The sequence below is a fragment of the Castor canadensis genome, chromosome 2 (genome assembly GCF_047511655.1).
Source record: "Castor canadensis chromosome 2, mCasCan1.hap1v2, whole genome shotgun sequence".
NCBI classification, from domain to species: domain Eukaryota; kingdom Metazoa; phylum Chordata; class Mammalia; order Rodentia; family Castoridae; genus Castor; species Castor canadensis.
In genome coordinates, this window is record NC_133387.1 from 2,650,489 (window position 1) to 2,677,983 (window position 27,495).

General features: G+C 44.7%; 1 protein-coding gene across 5 annotated transcripts in view; it reads right to left on the minus strand.

The window, feature by feature from the left end:
- Positions 1-409: 409 nt before the first annotated feature.
- The window catches only part of Rbm33 (RNA binding motif protein 33), a 108,844-nt gene continuing 81,758 nt past the window's right edge, over positions 410-27,495 (minus strand). For 2 of the 5 annotated variants that reach the window (XM_020187488.2, XM_020187491.2), the window contains 4 exons: positions 14,169-14,375; positions 12,035-12,223; positions 6,731-6,819; positions 410-6,335 (listed from right to left, as the gene is read on the minus strand). In XM_020187488.2, the coding sequence (XP_020043077.1) occupies positions 6,287-6,335; positions 6,731-6,819; positions 12,035-12,223; positions 14,169-14,375 (534 nt within the window). In that variant the 3' untranslated portion in view covers positions 410-6,286. Of the gene's footprint in view, positions 6,336-6,730; positions 6,820-12,034; positions 12,224-14,168; positions 14,379-27,495 lie in introns of all 5 variants that reach the window. The other 3 variants (XM_020187487.2, XM_074060057.1, XM_074060060.1) reach the window with 2 other exon arrangements.

Below are 27,495 nucleotides of genomic sequence, written 5' to 3' on the forward strand. Positions count from 1 at the left end.
GCTTTATTTTTTTAAATACTTTATTTTCAAAATAGGCCATGGATTATGAGCAATTTACAGTGAAAAGAAAAATATTTATGACCCCAATAAACAGGAAGTGGCAACTGTGATCGCAAACCACATACAATCTGCATAAACAAGAGTGGAAGCCTGGGCGGAAGGAGGGCAGGGACTGTTTTTTTCTGTCTTTGGTCTCTTTTATATAGTATTAGACATATATTTTCAAATTGCAAAAATGATATGCAAATGTTTTTAAACTTTTTTCAGGTCCTGTGACCCATGGCATGCAGACAAGACAGGTGGTTAACTCGAGCCTCACATGGCTCCACTTATCAGCCCACACCACTGTCCTGTTGCGGGGTCAGCAGTACACAAAGCGAATGTGCCACGACAGACCCAAAAGAAAAGGCAGAGTGAAAACATATTTTATTGACACTTTCCAAATTACAGTACAGTTTAAGCACAGTTTTCATATGAAATCATACAGACGATACATCAATACATTTTCTTTTCACCTATGTCACTATTATTCTTCACATACACATTTCTGAAAAAATCCAAAAGTGGTTAACATAAAGTGACAATGGGGCAAAACACAGCCATCTCATGCCCACAAAGGAAAGTGGAATGCAACTGGCGGGACCACGAGGAGATGGAGCCCAGAGGAAAGCAAGGTGGCCGTCTCTTGGTTTTTAACCGGTCAGTGCGCTCCTAGTCAACACGGCGCCCCAGTCGGCCTCCGAACTGCCGGGCCACAGCAGGGAGACGCACACACATTAGGTGACTAGGATCACAGTCAGCAAGAGCAGCACAATGGCCACATGGCCACCACTTCCAAGCAGAACGAGAGCACGCTACCACTAACACTGACCCATGCCCCGGTCCTGCAAAGGTAGAGGGATAAAAACAAAAGCAGGGGGTTAATGACGCCAAACCACATGGTGCAGGACGCCGGCATCCGTGGGTCGCCACACACCCTACAGAGCCAAACTGGAAAGAACAGAAGCAAATGTTATTCTCTTCAAAGACCTGGAGGAGAAAACAAGAAGAGACCTGCCAAAGCAAAGGTTTAGAGGTGCAGAGACAGACAGCATTCCCCACCACCACAAGGCTGGGCCGAAGCAAGAAGGAGGGCTGGGATGGCAGTGCAGTGTATGGAAGCACCAGAAGTGGAGGAGGTAAGAGCAGGCAAGAGTGGGGGTGGGGACAGGGACACAGAGTCAGAAGCTCAGATGGGAAAGGAGCTGTTAAGTGAGAAGACAGAGAGAGCCTCCGCCAGGACAGAGGAGCAGAGAAGGTGGGAACTCGAGCTCAGTGGTGACTTGGCCTCGTGACAGAAGAACAGTGATGAGAAGAAAATCAGCTCAAAGATGAAAGGAAATGAAGTCTGACTTTGTTGTTGCTGTACCTGAAAATCAAACAGTGGAATTAAAACCAAACAGTTAAATCCTCGCAGAGGAAGTGTTCTGGATCCCAAGCCTGTGAAAAGCAAAGCTGATTATGAAAACCAGTGGTTATCCCCTCCTCGGCCACCAACGCCAGCATGTGCTATGTGCAGTGTGTTGTTTAAATGTTATATATTCCCTTTAAAAGTCAGCTTCCACTGTGTGTGCCCTTAAAATGAAAAGTAGTTTAGCAGAAAACCACATAAAAATGCCAAGAGCTCTGCTTTCTAAAGCATACTAAATTGTCAAACCCAGAATGCATTAACACTACACCTGTCTGCTTGTCTCATCTGCGGGACACATTAAATAAAAAGCTACACGATGCATCTTTCTACAGGACCTGCATTTTTCTACAAACCTTTTGAAATTTACTATGAAGTGCAACCAAAGAGAACACTGACATAAAACCTTTCTGCTTTCATTGGTTAGAAGGAAAAGGAAAAAACAAGTACTTGAGAACTTTCTTGCTAATAGCACCTGTTCTATTTGCCCACCTTGCTTAAAAGATTAAAACCAACACATGTTGGAGGGTGAGGTTAGCACAGTTTCTAGAAAAGGCAGGTGACTGTGTAAACAAAGTCCCTTGCCAACTACATGTTACCAGCAGGAGGTATACCTGGGGATCCAATATGAATCAGTGGGTTGCTTTGGTTCCAGTACACAAGACCATGGGCTCATGTACCTACTAGTTAGCCATTTTAAAAGATAAAAACTAGGTTGCAAAAAAACCTTACATAAAATCCTTAGGATTTAATAATAAATCAAGGCCAAATGCCTTTGGAGAGTTCATATTTAAAAATGTCAAAATAACACTTGATTCACAACTCTGAAAATAGTTTAAACATCAAATGAAAAGCTCACTAAAAACAGTGAAGTATCTAAAGTTGCCCTGCTACTGGTCTAAGTTTCTGTAGCTTCCTTTGTGGGGAGGGGTGTTGGTCCCTTCTATACTACACACTCCATCAGATAATTCCCTCTCAGCACACCTGACCAAGTTTCTTATGGGACCAACAATACCTTTCAAGTTCCCACCCTTCTTCTCTCTCTCTCTCCAAATAAACACAAAGGCAAGGAAGGCTGCAGCTTACTATAGGGGAGTCAAAATTAAAGTCTGTGAAGCCAGAACTCAGCCCTACAAGTGGGGAGGGAAGGAAACACAGCTGATTCCCAGGAAGGGCATCAGTAAAATGACAAAGCACAGACATCCAGCATGGGCCCCAGAGGGACAGCACTAAGATGTGCTAGCTGACTGCTAGGCATTGTCAACAGCAAGAGGACAAACAGAGGCCAAGAATGATCAAGAACAATATCAGCCACCACACAGACTTTGAACTATGCAACTGAGTCACTAAGACCTGCCTTCAACTAGTGTCAGTCCAATGGTCTAGGAGTACATTCAGCTTACCTTCCCAATAAAACCAGAGAAACAAATGGCAAAACAAACAGAAAAACAAACAAACAAACAAAAAGCAAAAGACAAAAGAAAAAGTGGTAGGTGCCTAAGCCCAATCCTTTGAGAAAGGCCCTTTACCTAGCCCTCTCAAGTGGAGAGCCAGCACCAGCCCAGCATAGCGGCCCTCTTCTAAGGGTGCCACCCACAGCCTGTCTGCCTGGAGCTCTGGGCCTGACTGCAGGACTACCCCTGGAGTCCCAGTCAGAGATGTGCGTCACAGACATCCCATCCTACAAGACTCCCCCACTCACCAGCCTGCCGTTCCTCCCTCCCCTGCCTCTGTCTGCAGCATCAGGCAGAGGCTGTGAAAGCAAAGGCCCCTCCCTGGGTGCAGGGCCTAGTCTTTGTCACAATTTAGAAATGCTCCTGAAGCAACTCAGGCAACTGCCCAGGACCCTTACACATCCCACTAAGAGCTACCAGGATTAAAAACGGTTATGGCAAAACCACCTCCCACTCCCACTCCAGTCCATCCCCCCTTTTCCACAGTGGGGCTGGGTACAGGACCTAAGCAGGAAGCTGCCTGTCCAGGATGAGGGCACCTCAGAGTTTCTTTTCAGGAAGAAGAGCTGAGGTTTATCCTCAAGAAAAGTATCGATATAAGGATTTCACAAGTGTGGCCAGGCCAGGGGTACTGCAAGGTTATGTTCAGGTAAGCAGCTAAGTGAACTTACATTACAGCACAAAATAAACAATGCAAAAAGAAGTAACTTAGCTCCACACCATCACCTACTGATCCACCTTGTATGATATATCCATATTTACTGCTTTAAGCTTCTTGAATTTGGGAACAAATAATACACAGATGAGGATAAATGTATTACTTACTACCATCTTTATAAAAATCCAATGTACACAAACACATCAACAATTATGGAAGTATCTCCATTAAACTTTGATAAGACAACACAAAAGAACTAACAAATAGTTAAGACGTTGCTGAGTTGAAAGCATCTCCAATAACGTTTTAATTTTAAAAGGTCCATATTTACACAGTATGCTAATGCTTCTGCATCTCATTTTAAATGCATGATAAATAAAGAACAAAGATAATGGTTGCAGCAGATCTTCCATCAGAGTCCAGGTGCATGGTCTGACTTCACTGTGAGAAGTGCACCAAAAGTGAAAATAACGTTACTTTCTAATTCTGCTTCTTTCCTTCAAGGAAACTAAGCCTTAGCCCTCGCCTGCCTGACATGGAGAGCCCACTACTGGTGGTGTGTGCACTGAGAGGCTGGACTGTGCCTGGTGGTGCTAATCGGTGCTTTGTGCAAGGCCAGCTGACTTTGCTAATGGCCTCTCAGGACACACAGTAAGAGAAAGCTCACTTGCCCACCCATGTGTGCAGTTAGATGCACACATGCTCCTGGGTACCGCATCACATTCAGAAAAGGCCAAGAGCAGCCATGAGAGTAACTCCAAAGCCTGTCTTGTACAGCAGTGCCCCAAAACAATTTGTTTTGTTAACTCTACCTTCAACGCTTCAGTGCTGACTTTCCAGAGACAAAAGCAGCCTCAGAGTCGTAAAAACATAATATCAAACTAAGAGAAATTGGTAAAGCTTGCTAACCTCATTTGACTGTATCCTAAGACTTGGGTGGTAAGCCTTCTCGCAGCCCAGTGGGCCCTGAGGGGTCCAGATCTCCTTTAACTAGAGCCTTTGGCCACCAAACTCATCAACTCATCAACTCAATGAAGTTCTCTGTGGACTGAGCCAAATAATCTACCTTTTAACATATTAACACACCTGTGTCAAACTACTGACCAGCTGACAGCACATGGATGGACTGGTGCCTGCTAAAAGTCAGAACTTCCAGGACTGAGGTGGCACCACAGCAGCAGGTTTTCTATGACATCCTGTAAGTGCTGCTCTTTCCTGGAATCCAAACAACCATCCAAATTTCCCAGCATTCCCTGTAGGACTTGAGGTCATCTCAGAATCGATGCTACGCCAAGTCTCACAGGGCCCCGAATATTCCTCTCTAGCTCTTAATATTGGTAACTGAATTTGAAAGCATAACATATAACTTGGGCTGTGGAAAACAGCCACTACATGTTCGGTGCCCATCTGCTTAGCTCCTACAGGTGGCTCCAAAGAGCTTCAAGGCTCACACTAGTCCTCGCTGGGTTAACCAGAATTAAGAAGTGAGAACAGGCTTCTATCTCCCTCAGTCTTACTATAGTAAATGTGACATGAAATCACAGGTCTAAAGTACAGCTAAGAAGTCTGAGTTAGTCCTGGGTCATTTGCGCATTTTAGAATCTGTCCCAAACACTGACACTCTATCTCTCTCGTGGGCAGAAACACAGTAAGGCACTGTTCACCTAGCACGTGGACAGCATGTCTGACCTGAAGGATCCTACCAGAATGACTACAGGAGGACAGACACACTTATCCTGGATGACAGTGTCCTGTGAGACCGGCATGTCTCTACCATTTGCGTGGAAAATGGCATGTTCTCAAAAGCCCTCCAAAACGAAGGTAATCAAAGCACCGACAGTGTATGTCACAGAACCAGTGACACAAACATGCCACCTGGGGCTGCAATTAAAAAAGAAGAAAAACCCAAACAGGTCTGATGCTCTTCAAGCTTTGCCTCAACTTCATGTGGCAGGCAATTAGGTCAGAGGGCCGCCTGTGAGGTCTCAGAGCTGCTCACCCTGGGCTGCGGAAAACCCTGTGCCCAGCCAGCACTTGCCTGTCTGGGAGAGGGTAAACAGGTGGGAGTTCACCTGGGAACCAGGAATGCACAGCTGGCGCTTTAGAGATATTCACAAGAAGCAGAATTGCCACTTCCACGGCACTATTCCCAACCACCCGCTACCCGCTCACATCCTGGCTTTTCCAGGGTGTGCACGTGTCAATTGACAATCACCCAAATTTTACCCTATGTTTTCACCAGAGCCTTTGAGGGCTTTCTGAGGAGACAACTCCAGTCAAGGATGGTTGAGAACGCTCTTTTCTAGCCTGCACTGAAGATAAGTGCAACCATTATCAAGTATTCTTTGCTGTGGAAACTACTTAGAATTTATGCCGGTGATGTTCTTTCCTGAATCTAAGTCACTGTGACCGACCGATCATACAGAGGATCACGAAGAACAAGGTCTACATGCATTGTGAGCACTTGCAAACAAAAGGAAAGGACACTGGAGCTCTGTAGACAACAGAATTGGAAGCAATCTGACACCAGACTCCGCTCACGTCCTGTCAGTTTAGCTCTTCTGAAATCCCCCTGTGGCCAGCTGGCACTCTGGACAACAGTTGGCAGACTGTGGAGTGGAGAGACCTGTGCTCCTGGGGATCCTGCGCCGGCCAGCCAGCAGCTTCCTTGAAGAAATTCCACAGTGTGTACAGTGTGAGGTCAAACTCTCCTGTGGAACATGGAAATCACTCCACGATCAGGGCCACATTTATGTGGGACAAGTCGATCATGTGCCTGTGAGGATTTAAACAGACATCAATGCCAACTGCACAAAGCAACAGTCAATTCACCAGGGAGGGCAGAAGTGACAGAATGAATGAGACCCTCTTATCTAAAGCCACAGAGGAGGACTGGAGGCGTGGCTAAAGCAGTAGAACATCTGCTTTGTAAGCACAAAGCCCTGAGTTCAAACCCCAGACCCACAAAACAACAACAACAACAAAAAACCTAAAGCCACAGAGGCCTAAGTAGGAGATCTAGAAGAACAGGGCTTCTCCAGGCCACAACAGGGTGCACTGCCTTTTAAGGAGACAGGCTGTCTGCTCTTGGTCCACGTTCCTGCCACACCCTATTGCAGCAGGCAGCAACTGAGCTTCCCTCTTCCCACCACTGGAGGACACATGGGCTACCTGTGGAATTTCTGCTGAAATGCTAGCGCGTGGGCTGGTTCCTTGAACTTTGCTATGGCTTTCCGCTGCTGAGGAAGCATTTGTAAACTCTAGAGGAAGAAAACAGGAACATTTAAACATCACACTGCAATATAAAATGCAAAGGCTCATAAGTTAAGAGCTACAATACAAAACTGGAGTTCAGGCTATGTTAAGAAGAAAAAGAACTTCTTTGTCCTATGAAAAATCAAACTCTATAGAGTGAGCACAAAGTTGCATGTCACAAAACCAGCAATAGGCAAATCACTCAGTGAGTGGCCAGCCTGAGCTATAAGAGCCATGGAGACACACCATGTCTCCTTGGGACTCTGCTCACCTGTCAGGAAAGGCACGCCATCCACAGTAGTGCTACTTTTGCTGTCACGTGTTTCTTTTTTTATTTTTTCATTTTTCTTTTATTATTCATATGTGCATACAAGGCTTGGTTCATTTCTCCCCCCTGCCCCCACCCCCTCCCTTACCACCCACTCCGCCCCTTCCCTCTACCCCCCGCAATACCCAGCAGAAACTATTTTGCCCTTATTTCTAATTTTGTTGTAGAGAGAGTATAAGCAATAATAGGAAGGAACAAGTGTTTTTGCTGGTTGAGATAAGGATAGATATACAGGACATTGACTCACATTGATTTCCTGTGCGTGGGTGTTACCTTCTAGGTTAATTCTTTTTGATCTCACCTTTTCTCTAGTTCCTGGTCCCCTTTTCCTATTGGCCTCAGTTGCTTTAAGGTATCTGCTTTAGTTTCTCTGCGTTAAGGGCAACAAATGCTAGCTAGTTTTTTAGGTGTCTTACCTATCCTCACCCCTCCCTTGCGTGCTCTCGCTTTTATCATGTGCTCAAAATCCAATCCCATTGTTGTGTTTGCCCTTGATCTAATGTCCACATATGAAGGAGAGCATATGATTTTTGGTCTTTTGGGCCAGGCTAACCTCACTCAGAATGATGTTCTCCAATTCCATCCATTTACCAGCGAATGATTAACAGTTTGTTCTTCTTCATGGCTGCATAGAATTCCATTGTGTATAGATACCACATTTTCTTAATCCATTCGACAGTGATGGGACATCTTGGCTGTTTCCATAACTTGGCTATTGTGAATAGTGCCGCAATAAACATGGGTGTGCAGGTGCCTCTGGAGTAACCTGTGTCACAGTCTTTTGGGTATATCCCCAAGAGGGGTATTGCTGGATCAAATGGTAGATCGATGGCCAGCTTTTTAAGTAGCCTCCAAATTTTTTTCCAGAGTGGTTGTACTAGTCTACATTCCCACCAACAGTGTAAGAGGGTTCCTTTTTCCCCCGCATCCTCGCCAACACCTGTTGTTGGTGGTGTTGCTGATGATGGCTATTCTAACAGGGGTGAGGTGGAATCTTAGTGTGGTTTTAATTTGCATTTCCTTTATTGCTAGAGATGGTGAGCATTTTTTCATGTGTTTTTTGGCCATTTGAATTTCTTCTTTTGAGAAAGTTCTGTTTAATTCACTTGCCCATTTCTTTATTGGTTCATTAGTTTTGGGAGAATTTAGTTTTTTAAGTTCCCTGTATATTCTGGTTATCAGTCCTTTGTCTGATGTGTAGCTAGCAAATATTTTCTCCCACTCTGTGGGTGTTCTCTTCAGTTTAGAGACCATTTCTTTTGATGAACAGAAGCTTTTTAGTTTTATGAGGTCCCATTTATCTATGCTATCTCTTAGTTGCTGTGCTGCTGGGATTTCATTGAGAAAGTTCTTACCTATACCTACTAACTCCAGAGTATTTCCTACTCTTTCCTGTATCAACTTAAGAGTTTGGGGTCTGATATTAAGAGGAGGTCACGTGTTTCTGACCTCCAACTCTGGTGTCTACCAGAGTCCTTCCCCCACCGGTCACACCAGCTACCCACACTTCCTAGAGAGCCAGTACGAGGACCCGTGGAGGCAGATACTTCCTCTTCTCACCCCTTCCTGGTAAGTGACCCTCAACTGGGGCCCTCACCAATTTTATAAACAGCCCCTGTACACTGATGGGCACTGCTGCTTAGTGAGGGAACCCTAGGCCTATAGTCAGCAGTCACTCCCAAGTCTACCACTGGGCAAACTGCAGCTCCCACGCATGTAGCTGGGCCCCAGGGAAAGAACACATTCACTCAGTGTCCATTCTGTGTGAGAGTCACATGCATGGCTGCCACACAGACTAGCCTATTTAACCCCTTCAATGTGGAAACCTGAGGCTTATCTCATTCTTATAGATTCAGTAAACCTGGCTCAGGCAAGTGAAGTACTTTGCCCAAATGTCACACCCAAAGACAAGGCAAAACTGGGATCTAGATTCAGTCTCACCAGGAAGCCCAAGCTCTAGCTGGCTGAGTTCCAAAGTGCTGGTGCAACAGCCAAACCTGAACTAAGTGTTTCAATCTAGCATCACAGGACTGCTGGAAGAAATAACTAAGTCAAAACAGAAAGTGGGAAGAGCAGTGCCTGGTTCACAGAGGTAGGATGGAAACTCCAGCTATTATTAAACTACTGCTCATTCATGGTGCTGGTCTCCCCCTCCCTGAGAGTCACAACAGGGGAGATAGAAACACACTCACTTCCTGTGTTTGTGAGGAGCCACTTCGCTCTCATTCTCTAGTTTTATTACCAGAGTAAAAGCAGTTTTTTCTTTTTAACACGATTTTAAGCAAACCCCAGCAAACAGGATAATAAATATATTTCAGCAAAGAAACCTCAGACGTTACAATGAACCTGCTTTCCCAACCTAAGGACCAACCTGGTTCTGCTCTCTGAGGATGGAGCAAGCCAGGGTGGGGCAGAGTCACAGGCTCTCTGATTCACCCTTCTCCTCTAATTGCCTTCTGACTCACTGGTAACAGTGCTCTTGAGTTATCTCAGTTCCCTTTCTACTATACCCTCTCTCATCTGAAATGCTAGAACATACTACAATATTCACAACATGCCCACCTTTTGGTTATGTGATTTCTACAAAGTGTTGCCATTCTCCCTTGATCTATAGAGGCTTAAGAATATAGTGTAAGGAAGTAAAATACTAATCTAAAGGCAGCAGTGGCTGCAATGTCATTCCCATGCTGAGGAAAGTTCATTTACTCCACAGATTTAAAAAGCACAGTTTAAGATGCAGACACTAGATTTTCTATGATTACAAGGCCCAAAGGAACAGGAGTCCCTTCTGGTCAACACCATTACTGTGGTTAAGTGAGTGAACACTAGGTGGTGCCATATCCCAAAGCACAGAGAAAGATCCTGTGATCTGAAGCCCTGGCTACTTAGCATCACCCCCTTTAAAGCCAGTTTCTTCCAATGCACACTTGGGAATAGCACTTCTTTAGCCACTAAGTACTGGAAGAACAGTGTTGTATCAATTCTTCCTTTTAATTAAGATATGCAGTGTTTTGTAAACAATATGCTTAAAAATCTATACACTCCCACTTAAATTGGCAGACTGAGAGTGCTCTGCTTCAGGGGTAGGAAGAAAACACCTTGCTGAGAGCTCAGCACTCAGCCTGGTGGTCTGCAGGAATTTTCAACGTGGCATATAACATGAACATGGCACCTTCTGTTTCAATTCAAGGGTAACCTAACCTAGAAAACGTTCCCATTTTCGGATCATCCCTCTCATAAAACCACTGATAACACTGTTTTTGTTGGAATTTTAAGTGGCCCCAATCAAACTTTGTAACATGATCTTTAATTCTTTTCAGAACTGGAAAAAAAAAAAAAAAGGCCATTAGATCTATATAACTCCAAAGTACAAAATTCAGTTAATAAGACCATAAGCCAGAGGTCAAGTGGCTTCATGGTGTGGGGCTAACTCTGGTACGTGGCCTGTGAGTCCCATGCAATGCTGAGAAGCAGACAGTGCCTGCCAGGTAACAGAGATGACCAAGAAGAGCAAAGACCCCAGAGCCAGCAGACCACAAGCAAACAACAGCAAGTCCAGCAGACAAGAGAATCCTACAAAACAAACACCAGCCCTTGCAGGAAGCATAAGGGTCCTGGGTACCTAGCCAGTGGGCGAGGCCCTAGTGCCCTGAAATCTGGAATCAGCAGAAAATGTTATTTGACCAAAAATTTTCAGTCACTACTTGTTTTGAGTCTCCAAGCACAGTAACATCTTTTTAATGCATCCAAAACCCGTTTTTGTCAATTCTCCTATAAATTAATCTGTATTACAATCAATTTCTTAGAAACTACCTTTGTTTTTTGTTTGTTTTAAGACAGGGGCTAGCTATGTTCCCCAGGCTGGCCTCAAACTCGCCATCCTCTTGCTTCCTCCTCTGGAGTAGTTGGGGATTATGGTCATGAACCACCACACCTAACTAAAACCATCTATTTTTGAACACAAGGACTCTTACAGCTGACGAACATTCCCAAAGCATCACTAGGAACCTGTTCTCAAAAGTAGGAGACAAAGTGGGTTAAGTTTTCAGCACTAAATACAAATAAAAATTAAATCTAACTACCTCTCTAGGAGTCCCATAACGAAGGTGGCTATAATTAAACGTAAATAATCTAAGCAACAGGAAGAGTTTTAAACACTCCTCAGTTTTAGGCTCTCAATAGTAGATAGGGGTCTGAAACATACTATAGTTATTTCAGCCCCAGTCAGAGGCTGTAAAATAAGAGAGTGCTTTGTACTACTCAGAAATGTACCATTTGCTGCATGTCCTAAACTTTTGCTACACATGTATCTCATATGCTCTGCCCTCAGATACAATCCCTGCAAGTGGTGCTGGGTGTGTGATGAAGGCAAGGCCAGTCATCCTCTCAACATGGTCACTTGTATGGCTGGTTTACAGCAGACAAGGAATTGTGCTCATTTCATATTCAGTTATTTCACTTATATCCAGCTTTGCAGAGATTTTTTTTTAAAGTACTAGAATTAGCCAATCTTAAAATTAAGAGCTAAAAATACAGTCCAAGTTATTGTCACATTTGTAAATTCTAAACTGAGCTTTGTAGCTCTGTTTCAAGAAACTAGGACAAGGAGGCTAAGAACTTTAACATTTTTAAGACATTATCACAAATAAAACATGTACAGATATGTGTGCACGTGTGAATTCTAATTTGCTCAGCTGCAGGGTTTCTTTCCTAACATTTAGAATTAAGCATCTGCACAGCTTAGGTCTGAGGCAAAGTTCTGGAATCCAGTGTGCACAACAGATATGCATCTTTCTTCTCCAGTACCATTTTAACACACACATTGGCCACCAAAGGGTTCCTTTGGGGAGATGACCAACTGTGGTGCCACTGCCACCCCACAGGAAACCCACCTGGATGGGTCCCACTGACATCAGCAGGCTCTTCAGCTGGGCATCTGTAGTGGATGAGGACAGCCCCTCCACAGACACCACGCAAGGCTGTGGCTTGCACTCCACCACCCGCAGGTTCTGTTTATTCGGCATTAGGCGCCCCCGGCCCATGGGACCTGCCACTCCTCGGCCTCGTCCGTGCATGATGGCCTGTCAACGACAAAGAAGAGGCATTCCGATGTCTGAGCCTGGGTCATTTCCACAGTTACCAAGATATAAAATAAGCAAGTAACTTAGAATCCATTAAGATACCCTGTGAGCAACAACACCCAGCAAGTCTAGGTGAGGATCTGGAGGAAGGTGACAAAGCCTGAGACCTGCAGGGCCCTGCAGCCACGTTTGGAGGGACTCAGAAAGTTGCCATCATCCTATGAGCGCTCAGGCACTGGCTAAGAGTAACTAACTGCCCCAAGCCCACTCTTCTCTGGAGCAGCAGCAGTTTCTCTGGGGACCTTCTCTGCATGGGGCTGAATCCACCCAGTAGTCACAAGTTACAGATTCAGGGGTCCAACTCGGCTGATCTCAAAACATCCAAGGCAGGCGGCTCTGAAACAGCCTTGCTGCAGCTGCATGCTATACACACACACACACACTCTCTCTCTCTCACACACACACACACACACACAATCTGCTGACTGGTCAGATGCAGAGCTCCAAAAGTACCACTTTTAAAAGCCACCTGGGACTCAGAACCACTGCTTAAGGAGCCTTTAAAAAGAGGTAGCTGCTGACATCTCCAGCATTTTCTTCAGATTAGGCCATTTGAGAGAGACAGGGCCAGCCTCTCCAGCTCAGGATAGCCGGGAATGCAGAGGCAGAGAGGAACTGAAGCACATCAGGCTTTTCAGACATCCTACCCTAACTCTACCTTACACTTTGAGTAAAAAGGGGCAAAAATGGTTCCTTAGTCCTCACAGGGAAAGGCAGAGAAAGTCAAGTGGAGATGGGAAAGGAAGCCCAGGGCATGAACAGGAACCACAGGAGGGAAGCTGGAGAAGGCCCCTGATCCCTGCAGCTGGCAGGAGGTGCCAGCCATTCCTGTGAAGCAAGCTCCTCTACATCAGCAACACGCCACAGATGTAAGGGATCCTGGCTGGACATCAACACTGGTGTGCCTGTTTACTCATGCCAGACGCCAACCTTCTGCATGGAAGATCATATAGAGTCCTCACAATAGCTCAAACCCAACAGAAAACATCACCATTCTCAGTTACAGGAGTGTAGGTGAAGTTAGGACTGAGAAACTCAAGTGTTTACGTTTGTCTAAAGTCTTCCTTGTCATATGACCATGGGAACACTTGGAATGATCTTTAAAGATGACAGCACTTTGTCATTGGAGCTATCACTTAAACAGCATGTGCACATCTATCTTCTGCTACAGAATGGAGTCATTTTTGATTCTCATCTGATAAAAGAGTGCATAAGACTGTGCACAGAATGATCTACACGTCATGCTGCCCTCTATCTGCCTGGTCAGTCATCCTGGAGGACCCTGTGGTCAGGTATCCTGGGAAACAAAACCCCCTCATTAGAGGCTAAGACGTACCCTCTTATCACTGCTCTGCATGAAATGTGCCAAGATGGCTTCCTTGAGCAGGGCAAGGATACCAAGCTTCTGACCTGACAGACTAAGCTCAGATTGGGAGACACCCCTCTCCAGGATCAGGGGAGGATTAAGAGCCAGGAGCTATAGCTCTGCCACTTCCTCAGATGATTCCATCTCCACAGGTCTTGGTCTCCCTTCTCTGAGCCCCAGCTCTGCATCTGGGTATCCCTGGTGGGTCACTGAGTGGAAATGAAGGCAACACAGGTCACCCAGAGCTATCTGCAGAGTAGAAGCCACAGATACACTCTTAGCTATGGGTCCTTTGCTGGAGTCGGGGAAGGAAATGGTGTTGGTGAAAATGTCAATGTGTTTCTAATCCAAGAGCAAGAAACAATGGCTTGCTTACTAACAAGAGTCCCACCTGGTCCCAGGCACTGCAAGTCAGGGAAGCAACCTTAGGTCAACCTTTCTTTCTCAGTAGGGCAACAGCTAACCTGTAGGGAATAGGGCCCCATTTCCAGCTGCAGGCAGGGAAACAGCGGGTAGTACCTTCTTGGCTGGGTGAATGCCTTGGATGCTTTTGATCCCTGGAGGAATAGCCGAGTGCACGTGGGGCCCCATGGATGGGTGCTGGGGTTGCTGAGGGGCCCCCTTGGTCAGCGTCACCTTGCGGGCAGGCTGCTGTCTCACTTCTGGAGGCTGAGGAAGCCGCTGGGGCTGGCCCTCTGGGTGAAAAAAGCCATCACTCTCTCCTCCCTGCTGAAACCAACAATATGGCACATGGGTCAGTGTCCTACTCCCTAGTGTGGGGGACATGATAGTACAAACTGCAACCAAAACCTTATAGACAAACACAAAACCAAACCTGCCACTTTACTGAAGCCAGTAGGGAAATTTGTCATTGGGAAATGGTCAGGACTGAATAGTGTTTTTGAAATTTAAAACATTAAAATCTCCTTTAGTTACTTGTATCCATTTAAGAGGCCTGTGATTACAGCAAGTGCTGGATGCTTCTACCACAAAATGCTTAACTTTAAAATTACTTCATACACAAAAGGCACTTTTCATTTTCAAGTGTTGACTGTTCCTACACAAAGCTCACAGTCTGCATGAGCAGTGAGTGTTTTTAACTTTGGGGCTCCTACTGAAGCCCCTTGCAAGTGGGGAAACAGCTGGCTCTGCTGGCCAGGCTGTGAGCACTGGAGCTCAGAGCCTTCCTCCCCGTGGAAGCCCCAGGCCTTTTGTGCATCTCTCACAGCCAGGGATGCAGCACCTGAGCTTAAGAACTCCAATACCACCAGCTGCCCAATTGGGAAGCAGGCAGAGTCGCTGGAGGGCAGGGCAGAGAGTGGAAAGCCCCAGTCTCGCCGTTCTATTTTATAGAAACCGTTCTTGAACAGACCCTCCTTGTGGCAGGAGGGGGCATGGTGGCTAGCTTGGGACAGGCAGGACCCACACCCCACCCGTCCTCTGTGGTGTGGACAGTCTGTCCCCTCCAGCCGTCAACTTGATATTTAACTGCCAAGACAGTGGTACTAGGAGGCAAAACAGTGAGGCCTTTAGCAGGTGCTTGGATCAGGGATGGATGTGGTTCCCAGGAGAATGGTTCATGTCATGAGGGCAGGCTGTTAGAAAGTGCAAGTGCCCGCCTGCCTCTCTCCACGAGGCCTTCACCAGAATTCGACTGGATGCTGCAGTCTTAGACTTCCCAGCCTCTAGAACCTTGAGCCAAGATGTATTCATTAGAAAGTGCCAGTCTCAGTTTTTTGGTTTTTTTTTTTTTTTTTAACATCACTTGAGTTTGAATTCAGGGCCTTTGTACTTTACCACACATTCAGCATCACCTCTCCCCTTTTGCTTTAGTTTATTTTTCAACTAGCCTGAGCCTGCTTTTGCTCAGGGCTGGCCTCAGACTCTCATCCTCCTACTTCTGCCTCTCACATAGCTGGGATTACAGTTGTGAAACACCATGCCTGCTTTCTTGCCAACTTAGGGTATTGCTACCTTCTTGCTAGGCTGGCCTCCAATGTCAATCCTCCTATTTCCACTTCCCTGGACACTGGAATTACATGCATACCATCTTGCCCAGCTTATTTTCTGAGACAGGAACTCACTAACTTTCTCCACTTCTTGCACAGCTGGGATTCTAGGTGTGCACCACCATGCCCAGCCCCAGCCTCATGTATTTTGTTTTAGCAACAGAAAATGGCTCAAGACATGCCCTAAACTTACACACTTAGTGCAAGGCAGGGCCCTGCAAAGAGAAGGTCTCCCAGGAAGGCTGACCCAAGAAAAGATGAGATTAAAAACGTCAAAGCGCACAGAACTGCTGGCCATGGCAGAATGAAGAAGGTGGCAAATCTGTTCTTTCCCAGGTAACAGCATAAAACTGGACAAAGCTGCCGCAATCAACCACCAACAGCAGCAAAGCAAGCGGAGGTGTGGATGGCTGAGCTGGTCAGAGGGCACTGTGTGCACAAGGCTGGGCAGGGCCCCAGGGCCTGGAATCCAGGAGACCCCTGAGCCTCCAGCCAAGGTCATGTTTGGAACAAGCAGTACATCTGCTGGGAGTTAGAACCCATGAGGAAATTCTGGGCCTCAAAGATCCTCCGAGGTTCAGGCACACTCTCCACACATCAGCCAGGGACCTGAGCAGAACCTCTTCCTAATCTCTGGCTGGTCACTAAGCTAGCTACGCAGCTGGCTAAGAAATAAGAATAAAAACACCCATTAGGCGCCAGTGACTCACACCTGTAATCCTAGCTACTCAGGAGGCAATGATCAGGAGGATCGCCCTTTGAAGCCAGCCTGAACAAATAGTTTGTGAGACCCTATCTCGAAAAAATCCACACAAAAAAGGACTGGTGGAGTGGCTCAAGGTGTAGGCCCTGAGTTCAAACCCAAGTGCTATAAAAAATAAACAAATAAATAAATATAAATTATTTTCTGTGCAGGCTTATTTAATGTAAATAAAAACAAAAATACATCACATCAAAGTTTAGGAAAGATCTAAAATCAATAATCTAAGCCCCTTCAAGATGTTAGCCTTCCCTCTCAAACTCAAAGTAGAAGGAAGAAAACAACAATAATCACGGCAAAAGGCAATGGCGAAGGAGACAGAAAAACAGGAGGAATCCGCTCCCACAGGTGGTTTTGAGAGAAACAAAGCTGATATTCCTTTAACTGCACTGGCCAAGAAAAAAGGACACGACAAATGACCCAAATCAGGAGACAAGGGGGGATCATCACATAGACCTACAGAAGCTGAAAGGATATTACGAAGTTCAGCTGTGTGCTAACACATCAGTCAACTTAGATAAAACAGACCAATTCCACAAAAGACACAGGCACCAAAACTCACTCAAAACAGAAAAGAAAACCTGAATAGACCTCTAAGAAGTAAAGCTATCCAATTAATAAAGAAGATGTCTGCACAAAGAAAACACAGGCCCAAACTGCCTTATTGGTGAATTCTACCAAATATGTAGCGCTCATTCTCTAAGCTCAGGTTGGCACTAACCCTTACCAAACAGCCATGGGCGTCAAAAGACATCACTAAAAATCTCTCTCATAAGCATACATGGAGAACAAACAAACAGTAGGCTTAACAAAATCTTAGCAATCTCAATCCAGCAACACAGAAGATGTGCCACACACCAGGACCAAGTAAGACTCAGCCCAGAAATGCAAGGCTGGTTTAGCCCTCCTTACTTTCTATCATCATCCCTTTCCCCAGATGAAGGTGGGTAGATTACTCACTCTTATACATGGATCTGTCACTGAATTTAATAATGTCTCAGCATGGAAAATTTCAAGTATACATAAACTAGAGAGAACCTCATAACCTTTTGGGAACAGCTCTGTGGTGCCAAAGATATGACTGCACACTGCATCCTGGGGAGGAGCATACACTAGCATATTTCCTAAGAGTTTTAAGCAAGAACTGAAACAGAAAGGATAAAGCACCAGTCAATGAAATCATTCCAGTTAAGTAACCATCATGCTGTGCTTAGGCTTTTTCTGAAGAGCATGAAAGGCTTAAATACAAACAAAATTATCTCATTTTGTAAGAAAAACTGAAACGCATTTCCTAATTAAGAGAACACACATTACCTTTCAACTTAGCATAATGAAAAGCTAATTCTAGGGGAAATTCTGAATTCCTGGATTAACACTAGGACATGGTCAACCCACAAATTCATTTTTAAACCCACGCTCATGCACATATGGACAAAAACGTAAACCTATGCACATAGTTACAGCATTGACAAACGACCCAGAATTATCAGAACTTAGTTATGCAAATTTTAAAGTACTGCTGACTCCAACTGGGAATTTTACAAGCTTTTATGTGAATGTAAGCAAATGAGCGTGGTGAGGACAACCAGAAAAACCAGTGTGCTGAGACAGACTTTCTCCAGAGGGCACTGGACCTATAACTCTGACACTGCAGTGTGTTTGGCTGCAGTTCTGATCATCTTCCACTCCTCCAAAACAAGTGAGGGAAAGAAGGTAGCCACCTTCAAACTGCAAACTCACTGGTGGCCTTTTCCCATGAATGATCACTTTTTAATGAATACAGTAAAGTGCCTCTTTAAATTAGTGTTTGGTTTTTAAAGTATCTATGAGGCGCTATCTGAATTAAGTAAGCTCAGGAGACACTATCACCTTAATCATTACAAAAACATGAGGTTTGTAGCCACCAACATTAGCAGGACAAATTTATTTATAACAAATGGGTTAAATGTACAGATAAAAATGCCTATTGATACTGTCAGGACTTCTTCCAATTTGACAGATCAAATCTTATTTTCATTCTTAAACCCCATGAAGAAGTGGTATCACTGACTTGCATTCAGTAGCAAGCAAATTGATTAATCCCTCTCCATAGAAATCTCAACCCTTGATTATACCTATCAGGCGTTAAGCAGCATTATTCTGGAGTGACAACACTTGACAAATTCCCCAACCATTTTCCTCAGCCTTTGTGGCCCTGCTAGCTTGTATTAACCCTGATGAAAAATTAATTTTCCTTATCTTTTTCTAAAACCCCAAAATCCAAATCCGCCAAACTGGCAACTCTTTCTGTAAAGGTATTATGAAAACCTCTAAAAGATTAATTGCATGTCTTCAGGTGACATTAAATTAATTTCTGCACTCATGACAGACATTTGATACTCCGCACTGAGAGGACAGATAACATTGTCAGGACACACAGAAGGACAGTGGTGTGGTGTCCCAGAGCAACCTTTCATGAATCCCCCTTCTGATAAGGCCACACTTCACTGTCACGGCAATGCTGCTGATTGTGCAGCCCCAGCCCTCACCGCACAGGTTTCTATTAGCGACAACAATGCAGGGCCTATCCCTACAATCTCTGTGATGCTTGGTCAGGATCTGCACAATAAATGATATGCAAGCCACAGGAAGTTTCTAAATACATACACATCTAAGGCTCCTCTGTTCTGCCACTACAGACTGCTGGGTTAGAGGGAAGGTAAAGAAATAAAAGAAGCTAACTCTCCTAAAGGTTCCCAGGTCAATTCCCCAGTTAAGCCACTGCAATGGGATACAGGGAAGGACTTAAACCATGTGCAGTGTTCATTTACTGTCTCTAATAAATTATCCTCTATAATGGGAAGCATGCAAATCTTCCTTAAGCAACTGAGATCTAAAAGGCTGCCTCTACCTCCTTCTGGAAAGGGGTCACATGGGCCAAGCACAAGACACCAGAGCAGACAAGACTCCTGACCCCCAGGTTGCACTGCTTAGCACATGTATTTGAACTTATGATATGCTAAGAACATGCAGGTATTCAAGTGCTTGTTCTCCTGACAATTTGCTTTCTGAGAGTAGTTAGGTATGAGAACAATCTTTAAAACGCAAAATTAACAGGTCTCTGGAAGAACAAACCAAAAGGCCTGACTCTCTGAGAGGATCAGATATCCAGGATTTTCCGAGTTGGATAGCAAAGACCTACCAGTGGAAAAGGGAAGAAGGATCACTAGAAATGAGGTGCTGTCTTCCTGGGCAGGGTAAGAACCATGAAACTGGCCATTCCAACTATGGCCCCTCACCTGTGGGTGAGACTCCATGGGCCTCCACCAGCCAACTCTGCAACTCTCTCTACCCACAGGAGCTGGCGGGGGCAGCTCTGTGGGACTATGCTCCAGGTGCCTGTCCTTGTCTGTCCACAGCAGACTCCCCTTGCATCTGTCCTCCCCAGAACTCTGAGGCCCTGTCCTCCACACCTGCAGACATGGAATCGGGACTATGTCTGTGTCTTTTCCACCTGGTCCTCTCAGCTCTGTACCATAACCCTGCAATTAACCCAGTCAGGTGCTGCCAGACGCCTCATGAAGCTAACTTCTGGCCAGATGAGCTGTGTGAGCTTGGAAGCCAAGCATGGCTTCCCATAATAACACTCCCATGGCCCCACCAACCCAATCAGTATAGCAGAACTGCCACTGGACAAAATTCAAAAGGCCAAATACATGATTTTGCATATCAAATAAAGAAGTTTGGGGAGGAGATAATAAATTTTTGCATGGAAAGATGGCTAAAAGAACTAATGTTATTTTGGGTTTTCCTCCAACTTTGCTCACTTTCTGCTATCACTTAAATGTCTACAGAAACAACTATTACTGTCATCTTCAGATGTCTTCGGAATACTGTGCGCCTTCCTCCTTTGATGTTTTAACAGAAGAAATGCTGAACCATGTGGATACCTTCAACTATATTTAAGTTTCTTAAATATTTATGAGGTCCTTCCAAGGGTCCTAAATCAGGAGACAAACGTGCAAGAGCAGGTCAAAGCCTCCCCAGAGTAGTAGCAGTGAACAGGATCAGGGGTCAGCAGATAAGTGGCAGGCCAGAAGTTGGCCCCAGAAGCCCCCTGTAGCTGTATCTTGAGTAACAGTAGGAATTCATGGGCCAGAGACACAAAACACTGGCACAGCCAGAGAGCAAAAGGGGGAGAAGTAGCAAATCCCAGTCCAGCAGGAAATTGAAGAACTGCATCCCCAAATTTCCTTTTAGTTCCCAAAAAGTGATAGATGATTTGTGAGGAATAAAACAAACATCTCTGTTCATCTCTAAATTCGACACTCAGGAGTTGAATCTTATGCTTAGGTCAGAACTCAAAAACAAAATCTGCAAATACTGACTACCAATCATTTGTTTTTCTAAAAACAAGAGCAAACTTACACACCGAGTTACTGGTAGTTAACTAGGCAAAACGAGGCAAGAACATCAACCGTCATCCCTCTGCTGGAACTTCTCAGTGGCTTCTACTGTTCTAAGGATCAAGACTCAGGACAGCCTAAGAAGGCCTCAACTCCAGGCTTACTAACCCCTGCACTTCAGCCAAATGACCTTCCTTCAGTTAGGAGCTGCCACAGGACCTCTGGCAGGTGCTCTCCTCTACCTGGAGGATCCTTTCCATCCTGTCCTCCTTGACCCATTTACCTCTTCCTCTCCACTCAGAAGCTTTGTTACTCACAAAATCCCCTCACTCCTTTTACTCACAGACTGTACACAACTTGGTTAGCACCTAACAAATGAGTTCCACTTCATATTTTAATACAAACTATTTTTATTAATGTTAATTGCAACTTAACAAAATGTTCTGTTGGCTGAACGTTAGAGTTTGAAATTTTCACTTCAAGGTTTCTGAATACATTATTAAATCGAGTAACTATATGAATTGAAACTACCTTTGTGTGTATTTCTGTGTGTGTGTGTGTGTGTGTGTGTGTGTGTGCAGGCAAGCATGTGTGTTTGAAATGAAGTGTAATACATGATTGGCTGGCTAATGGCTTATGATCTAACTTCCTCCTCTTCCTGATTTATTTTTACTGTTGTGCTGGGTGGGGGCTATGTTTTACTTCTGTATGTAGTTCAAGCACCACTAATGCAGAATGCCTCAACCCCAGCTTATAGGTGCTGTGACACCTGCCCTGCACAGTATAAATACACCTTTCCAGTGCTAGTACCAACACTGTTCTTCCTCCATGAATAACTCAGAAAGGCAGACAGGCTTACTGAAATGCACAACCAAATCTAGAATACCAACTCAGCTTACCCTGACATTGCCAGGGAGGAAAGGCCTTCAAGATGCTCCCCTCCCCATCAGTCCACCCCGCCCCACATCCAGCCTTGCTTCCTGCCAAAGGTGCATGGTTTGGCAACCCCCACCCGACAAAAGATGAGGGATTCATTTTAAATATTTAAATAGCAATGTTTCATTCTCTTGTAACTATCAAATAACTACAACAATCTGTTAAAAATGAAAACAATGCAGCAAAAAGGACACTGTTTTGTTTTTTCCCCCTGTTGATGACAGGTTTCCAGAAAAGCAATGCACATGTACAAAATCCAGTTAGCTCTAGCAGCCGCTTTCCAAGTCCTCCTTCTCCCTCTGCAGCTCCCTGAGGGAAGAAGGGACCTGCACTGAGGGCCGAGGGCTGCAACAACATGTGCACCTGTTATGGTCTGGATCTTAGACCATGTTCTTGTGCACACCAAGAACATGTGCACCTGTTATGGTCTGGATCTTAGACGCCTCCAAAGGTCATGTGTGGAGGCCTGGTTCCCAGCCTCTGGAGACATGCCCTTGAGAGAGTATTGGGAGCCCCACCTCCTTCCAGCTCTTCACTGTACTTCTGGGCTGCCATGAAGTGGGCATGTCTTCTCTACCACCATGTGCTATGGTGCAGAGACCCAAAGAGATAAAGACATAGTGACCATGAAACTGTGGTCACTGAGGAAACTGTGAGCCAAAATAGACCTTTCCTCCTTTCAAGCTGATTATCTCAACTTGTCACAGCAAGGGAATGCTGAAGAACACAGCATCCTGGCACCTGTTCTCCACTCTGAGGAATGGAGCCTCCTAGAGACTGGACTAGTCCAGAACCATGCAGAGAAGGGACCCCAATGCAGCATGATACCCTCCTGCAAGGAAGTAAACACCCATTCAGAGGACGGTGGAGACTTGCCCAGGGACACAGTAACCTAAGGCAGGGGCTCTCTCACTGTCAGGTCAAGGACAGCACCAGCATCAAGGTCAGTAATGACAGTATAGTTCACTGCATACAACCGAAAGTGAGAAGCCCACGCTGAAGTAAGTAAATGAACAAGTAAATGAGAAGACCAGGTCATCACACCAGGAGTACAACGGCCTATAGGCACAAAAGGAGTGTTGTAAGAAGGAGGTGCTCACGGCTGTACCACACACTTCCATAAGCTACTCTACTGCAGTAGAGGTGGTCATCACCACCTCACTCAGCCACAGGGCTGTCTCAGCAATCCTGTACAAGTGCCTGTCTAGATGCACTGAGAAGGACACAGTGTCTCCTGTGGCCATCCAGTCAAACTCACACAATTTCAAAGTGATCAGGAAGAAGCAAAGGAAAACCCAAAGTACAGGACATTCCACAAAATTGCTGGCCTCTGTTCTTTAGAACTGCCAAGGGCAAGAAGCCCAACAAAAGGCTGAGCAACTGCTCTAGACCAGGAGGCAGAACTGTGACCCATGGGATGGCCCTGAGCCCAGGGAAAATGCTTTGGTTGGTGGCCTTGTGACAATCTGCACCACGGATAAGGAGCACGCCTCTGGCCTGAGACAATGCCCAGTGTCACCAGCCCACTGTCAATCTAGGAAAAACAAGCATGTGTGAAACAACAAAAAGAGAGACAAGGGCAAAGTACAAAAGCCACCATGTACACAAATGCCGGATGAGGGCTATAAAGGGTGCCAGGAGTGCCTTATCCTACTCCTGTAACTTCTCTGTGAGGTCTTAACAAAATAAAGCCCATAAAGAGACTGGATATATACACACCACCTCCCTGAAGAAAATCTGGGAATACCTGCTGAGAGGACAGGAGGGGAAGAAGCTCGTAACTCAGTCCAGCCTTCGAAAGCAAGCTCCCCCAAGTAAATGGGGCCTTCTGACAGCCTTTTTAAAAACAAAACAAGAAAATCACAACTGGCCAGCTGGCTTTCCTGCTAGGGTGACCCGTTTCTCACAACTTCTCTGCGTGGCCCATAGAACAAAGGACTTTTTACTTAATTTCCTGCCAAATTCCTAAAACTTTCATTACCTTGATCAGAATAACATTGAATTAAGTACCTGCTTTCCTTTTCTTAGAGAACATTATAAACAGCCACTCTGAAGAAACTTCTTTCTGCCTTACAGTAAAAGTAAGTATTGTGAGACTTACTGAGCCACTACAGGCCTAAGGCCCTGTGCTGCTCAATTCACCTAGCCACACCCTTACTCCTGACTACCATCCTGGAAAGAGATGGGACACTCATTTTACTGGTGAACAAATGGGCTTGCTGGGGCCAGGAAACCAGGGTCCCCCAGAAGGAAACTGGAAGCCAAGATATGATCACTTCAAGACAAGACTGTTTCCCATGACTCAGAGGCAGAAAGTGGCGGCTGCCGGCTCCTGAAGACTTGCCTGGGACAGGCACCATCTAGATCCTTCTTCTGCATTTGATTTCAAAGAACGACTGAAGATTAATTACTACAATAAGTTTACATCAAGTGAGTATGTTACATCCTTTACATGTGCTCTAGTTTCACGTCAATATAGTCTGCTTTTTTTGGGGGGAGGGGGATCATATATATTGGTTCCGACCAAAATTAGGAGTAAGATTTTTCTTTTGCTTTCTTAAAATTAAGTCCTTAAGAATAGCCTTCTAAGAAATGGGCAGATGGAGACTATATTACAAATAATAAAAAGAGAGCATTCTGTCAAATAAAACTGCTACTTACATAAACAATATTCAGAAGGGTGCACAGCATTTTAGAAGTGGTATCTGCTGATATCCAACACTATAAGCAGCACTAATTCGTTCCTTTGTAATCTCATCTATCAAATGCAGACAGCAAAATAGAAGAATAATTCACATAAAGAGCAATAGATTAGCTTGTTTAGCAAAAAGTCTCCTTCAATTTCCAAGCCCTGGGCTGGAGGAGTGGCTCGAGTGGTAAACCGCTTTCCTAGCAAGCACAAGGCCAAGTTCAAACCCTAGTACCGCCAAAACAGTTCAATCTCCAAATCCTGCAATGTTTTCCCCTCAGTTTTAAATATAAAATTCATTTGACTCACACAGAAGTGGTCAAGTACATTTCCAGCATACAGTAGAATACTATTCTTAGTAATGTTACAGAAAAGCAGCAGCTAATGAGCAAACTATTCCAAGTAAAGGCAAACAGCATGAGACTCAGAACTAAACCACGACTAAATGGCTAACTTTACCACTTAGCTGTGTGGCCCTGAGCTAGCGAACTAGCTCAGGGATCAGACAGAGCCTCTGTCTCATCCAGGCTCTGTGAGTACAAGCTCAAAAGAGGAGCCAAAAAGAGAGCCAGCTTGAAACCACAGGTCTCTACCAAGGGGCCTCCAGAGCAATCTTAAGACAGAAATGTATGAAGGGTCTTCTACCTGCTAGAAGTGTTCATTTACCAACTCCTCATAGCAATCTTATTAACTCATTTACAGGCTGGAAATTGAAGTTCAGAGAAATGAAATGACTGTGCAGAGTCCCAAAGGCATCAAAGACACACAACTATGGGTCTTTCTGCACCCAAAACCAGATTGCTCTGATGATCGTATGATGGTCAGCTCATGGACCAAGAGGGTAGGGCTGCAAGCTCTGCATGGTCATTCAAAGAGAAGTTTCCAAATGGCGAACAGCAAATACAATGCCAACGACAAGTCCTTGGACAAACTGAAGAATCTTCTCCAAGCTTTACACACTCTAATGATCCAGGCATCATGATGAGGTAAGAAATAATACCAAGAAATCATTTTTATGAAATTCTTTATGAAAACGTTCCCTATGTAGCTTTAACAAAGAGGACAGATGCCCAAGGACTAGGAATCATCTTGTGACTGGATGAACTAAAGTCACCTCACGTATAACGTCTAACTAGTGAATGGGAAGGCCTAAAACCTGCTTTAAGACTCGGCCTCTTTCACCTTTCAAAAACCCAGTTCAATAAATCCCAAAGATACATGCTTTGATTTAAGAAACAAGACATGGAAGATAAAAGAGAACTCAGCTTTGATTCACACTGTTACCCCAGCCTAAGCACGCCAAGGAAGCCTCACTGGCACGATGCACTAAGAACCTCAAGGAAGTCTTGTGGACAGATGTGGACTGGGCAACCACCAGCACAAGCTGTTGGATGGCTAGAGAGTGACTACTAGGAGGAGACTACTGAAGCAAAGAAACATTCTGATGGCCACATTAGGTTTAGTCACGTACGTTTAGGTTGGAAAGAAGGGAGGGATTTTTCTAAGAACTTATAAATGAGATGCATATTGCGTCTTCACACAACAGAGGGTAAAGAAGCCAAGGGTGCCCAGCAGAACAGGAGGAGAGCACAGACCAACATGAGATGCTTTAGCTAAACAGGTAACTGTGAAACCCAAACACATACCTGCGAGTCTACATAGCAGGCACAGACTATACATATTATTCCTTCCCAAATCGCTAATCCCCAGTCAGCACCTGGCTGTGCTGCCTGGCTCAGCCCTGGGCTCTTAAATGGCAGAGCACATGACTGAGCATTAATAAGACAGACCTAAAGACTGGCATACAGATGCCGAGCACCAGCAAGGGTAAACGTGAAAGCCAAGTGAGTATCTGCACCCAGTACTTGATACAACTGCTTCCTTTTTGCTTTGCTGGAAATAAGGACTGGCAACTAAAATATTCTCTTAAAAATACGGCCCCCCACCCCCTCCCGCCCACACACAAGTCAGTAGGGAAATACTACACATCCAAGAGGTACCAGCAAGAGGCATACCTCCTGATTTGTCAGAAGTGGCTACTGGAGGAGTTGTTGGAACAAATCCTAAAATGCACATGTGTTTGTCAGTTAATACTTAAGAACTGAAAAGAGAGATGAAAAACCAATTCAAAGTACTGGATTGACAGAGAACTATTTTCTTGGAAAAGTTCCTTGTTTATTTTTCCTATTTGAGATTATATATTACAATTTTGGAATAGGTCTCACATAAAAAAATTTTTTGGGAGGTGGGGATTAGAGAAAAAGAAGTTTAAGTAGACAACATTTTTGACCAGAGAAGTATTTTCTAATTGTAGTACTGCTCCTTGATGGCAGAAACAGCCAGACTGTGGGGGGCAGTACACCTACACAGTGATGTGGGAAAGGCTGCTTCACAGCAGGGGCCACATTCCTTTTGGCATTCAGAACCAAGTAGATTATGAAGCAGACTAACACAGTGTGCTTGAAAACAAGGCCCAAAGCTAAAAGGCCACAGCCACTGTAGAAACCGATGAGTATCAGGGTTGCCATTTCAAGATAACAGTTTCATATTATTAAAGTAATTATACTTCATCTGCTTAACATTTTGAATCATAATAAATAGATGTCAGATAAAACAAAATTGTAGGTCCTTACTGAATATTCTAATATTGGCACTTTTAGAATAAATTATTCTATACAAAGTCTCTTATACTACACAGGAAAAAGAACACTGTTTTTAGTCTATAAACCTAGAAATAACAACACTGAAACTTGGCTAACCAAAAGCCAAACTGCTGCTCTTTCACATTTCTGGTGTCACTGCTTCCATGCTGGGCAGTCAGAGGTCACTTCCTTTTTCAATGTGCATATTTTGTGTTTTAGGGCAGTCACTACTAGTTGGCTTACTCTAAAAGCCCGTATTTACAGCTTTCCACTTGCTCAAGTTTGTAATGTAATTTGCATACAATGAGTATCAATTAGTAGAGTACAAGAAGCCCATGGATTGTATCAGTTATTACAGAACTGATTGTAATTAAAGCAAAAGATGTAAGTTATTTACTGTAACTAAACAAGGAAATATGGCAGAA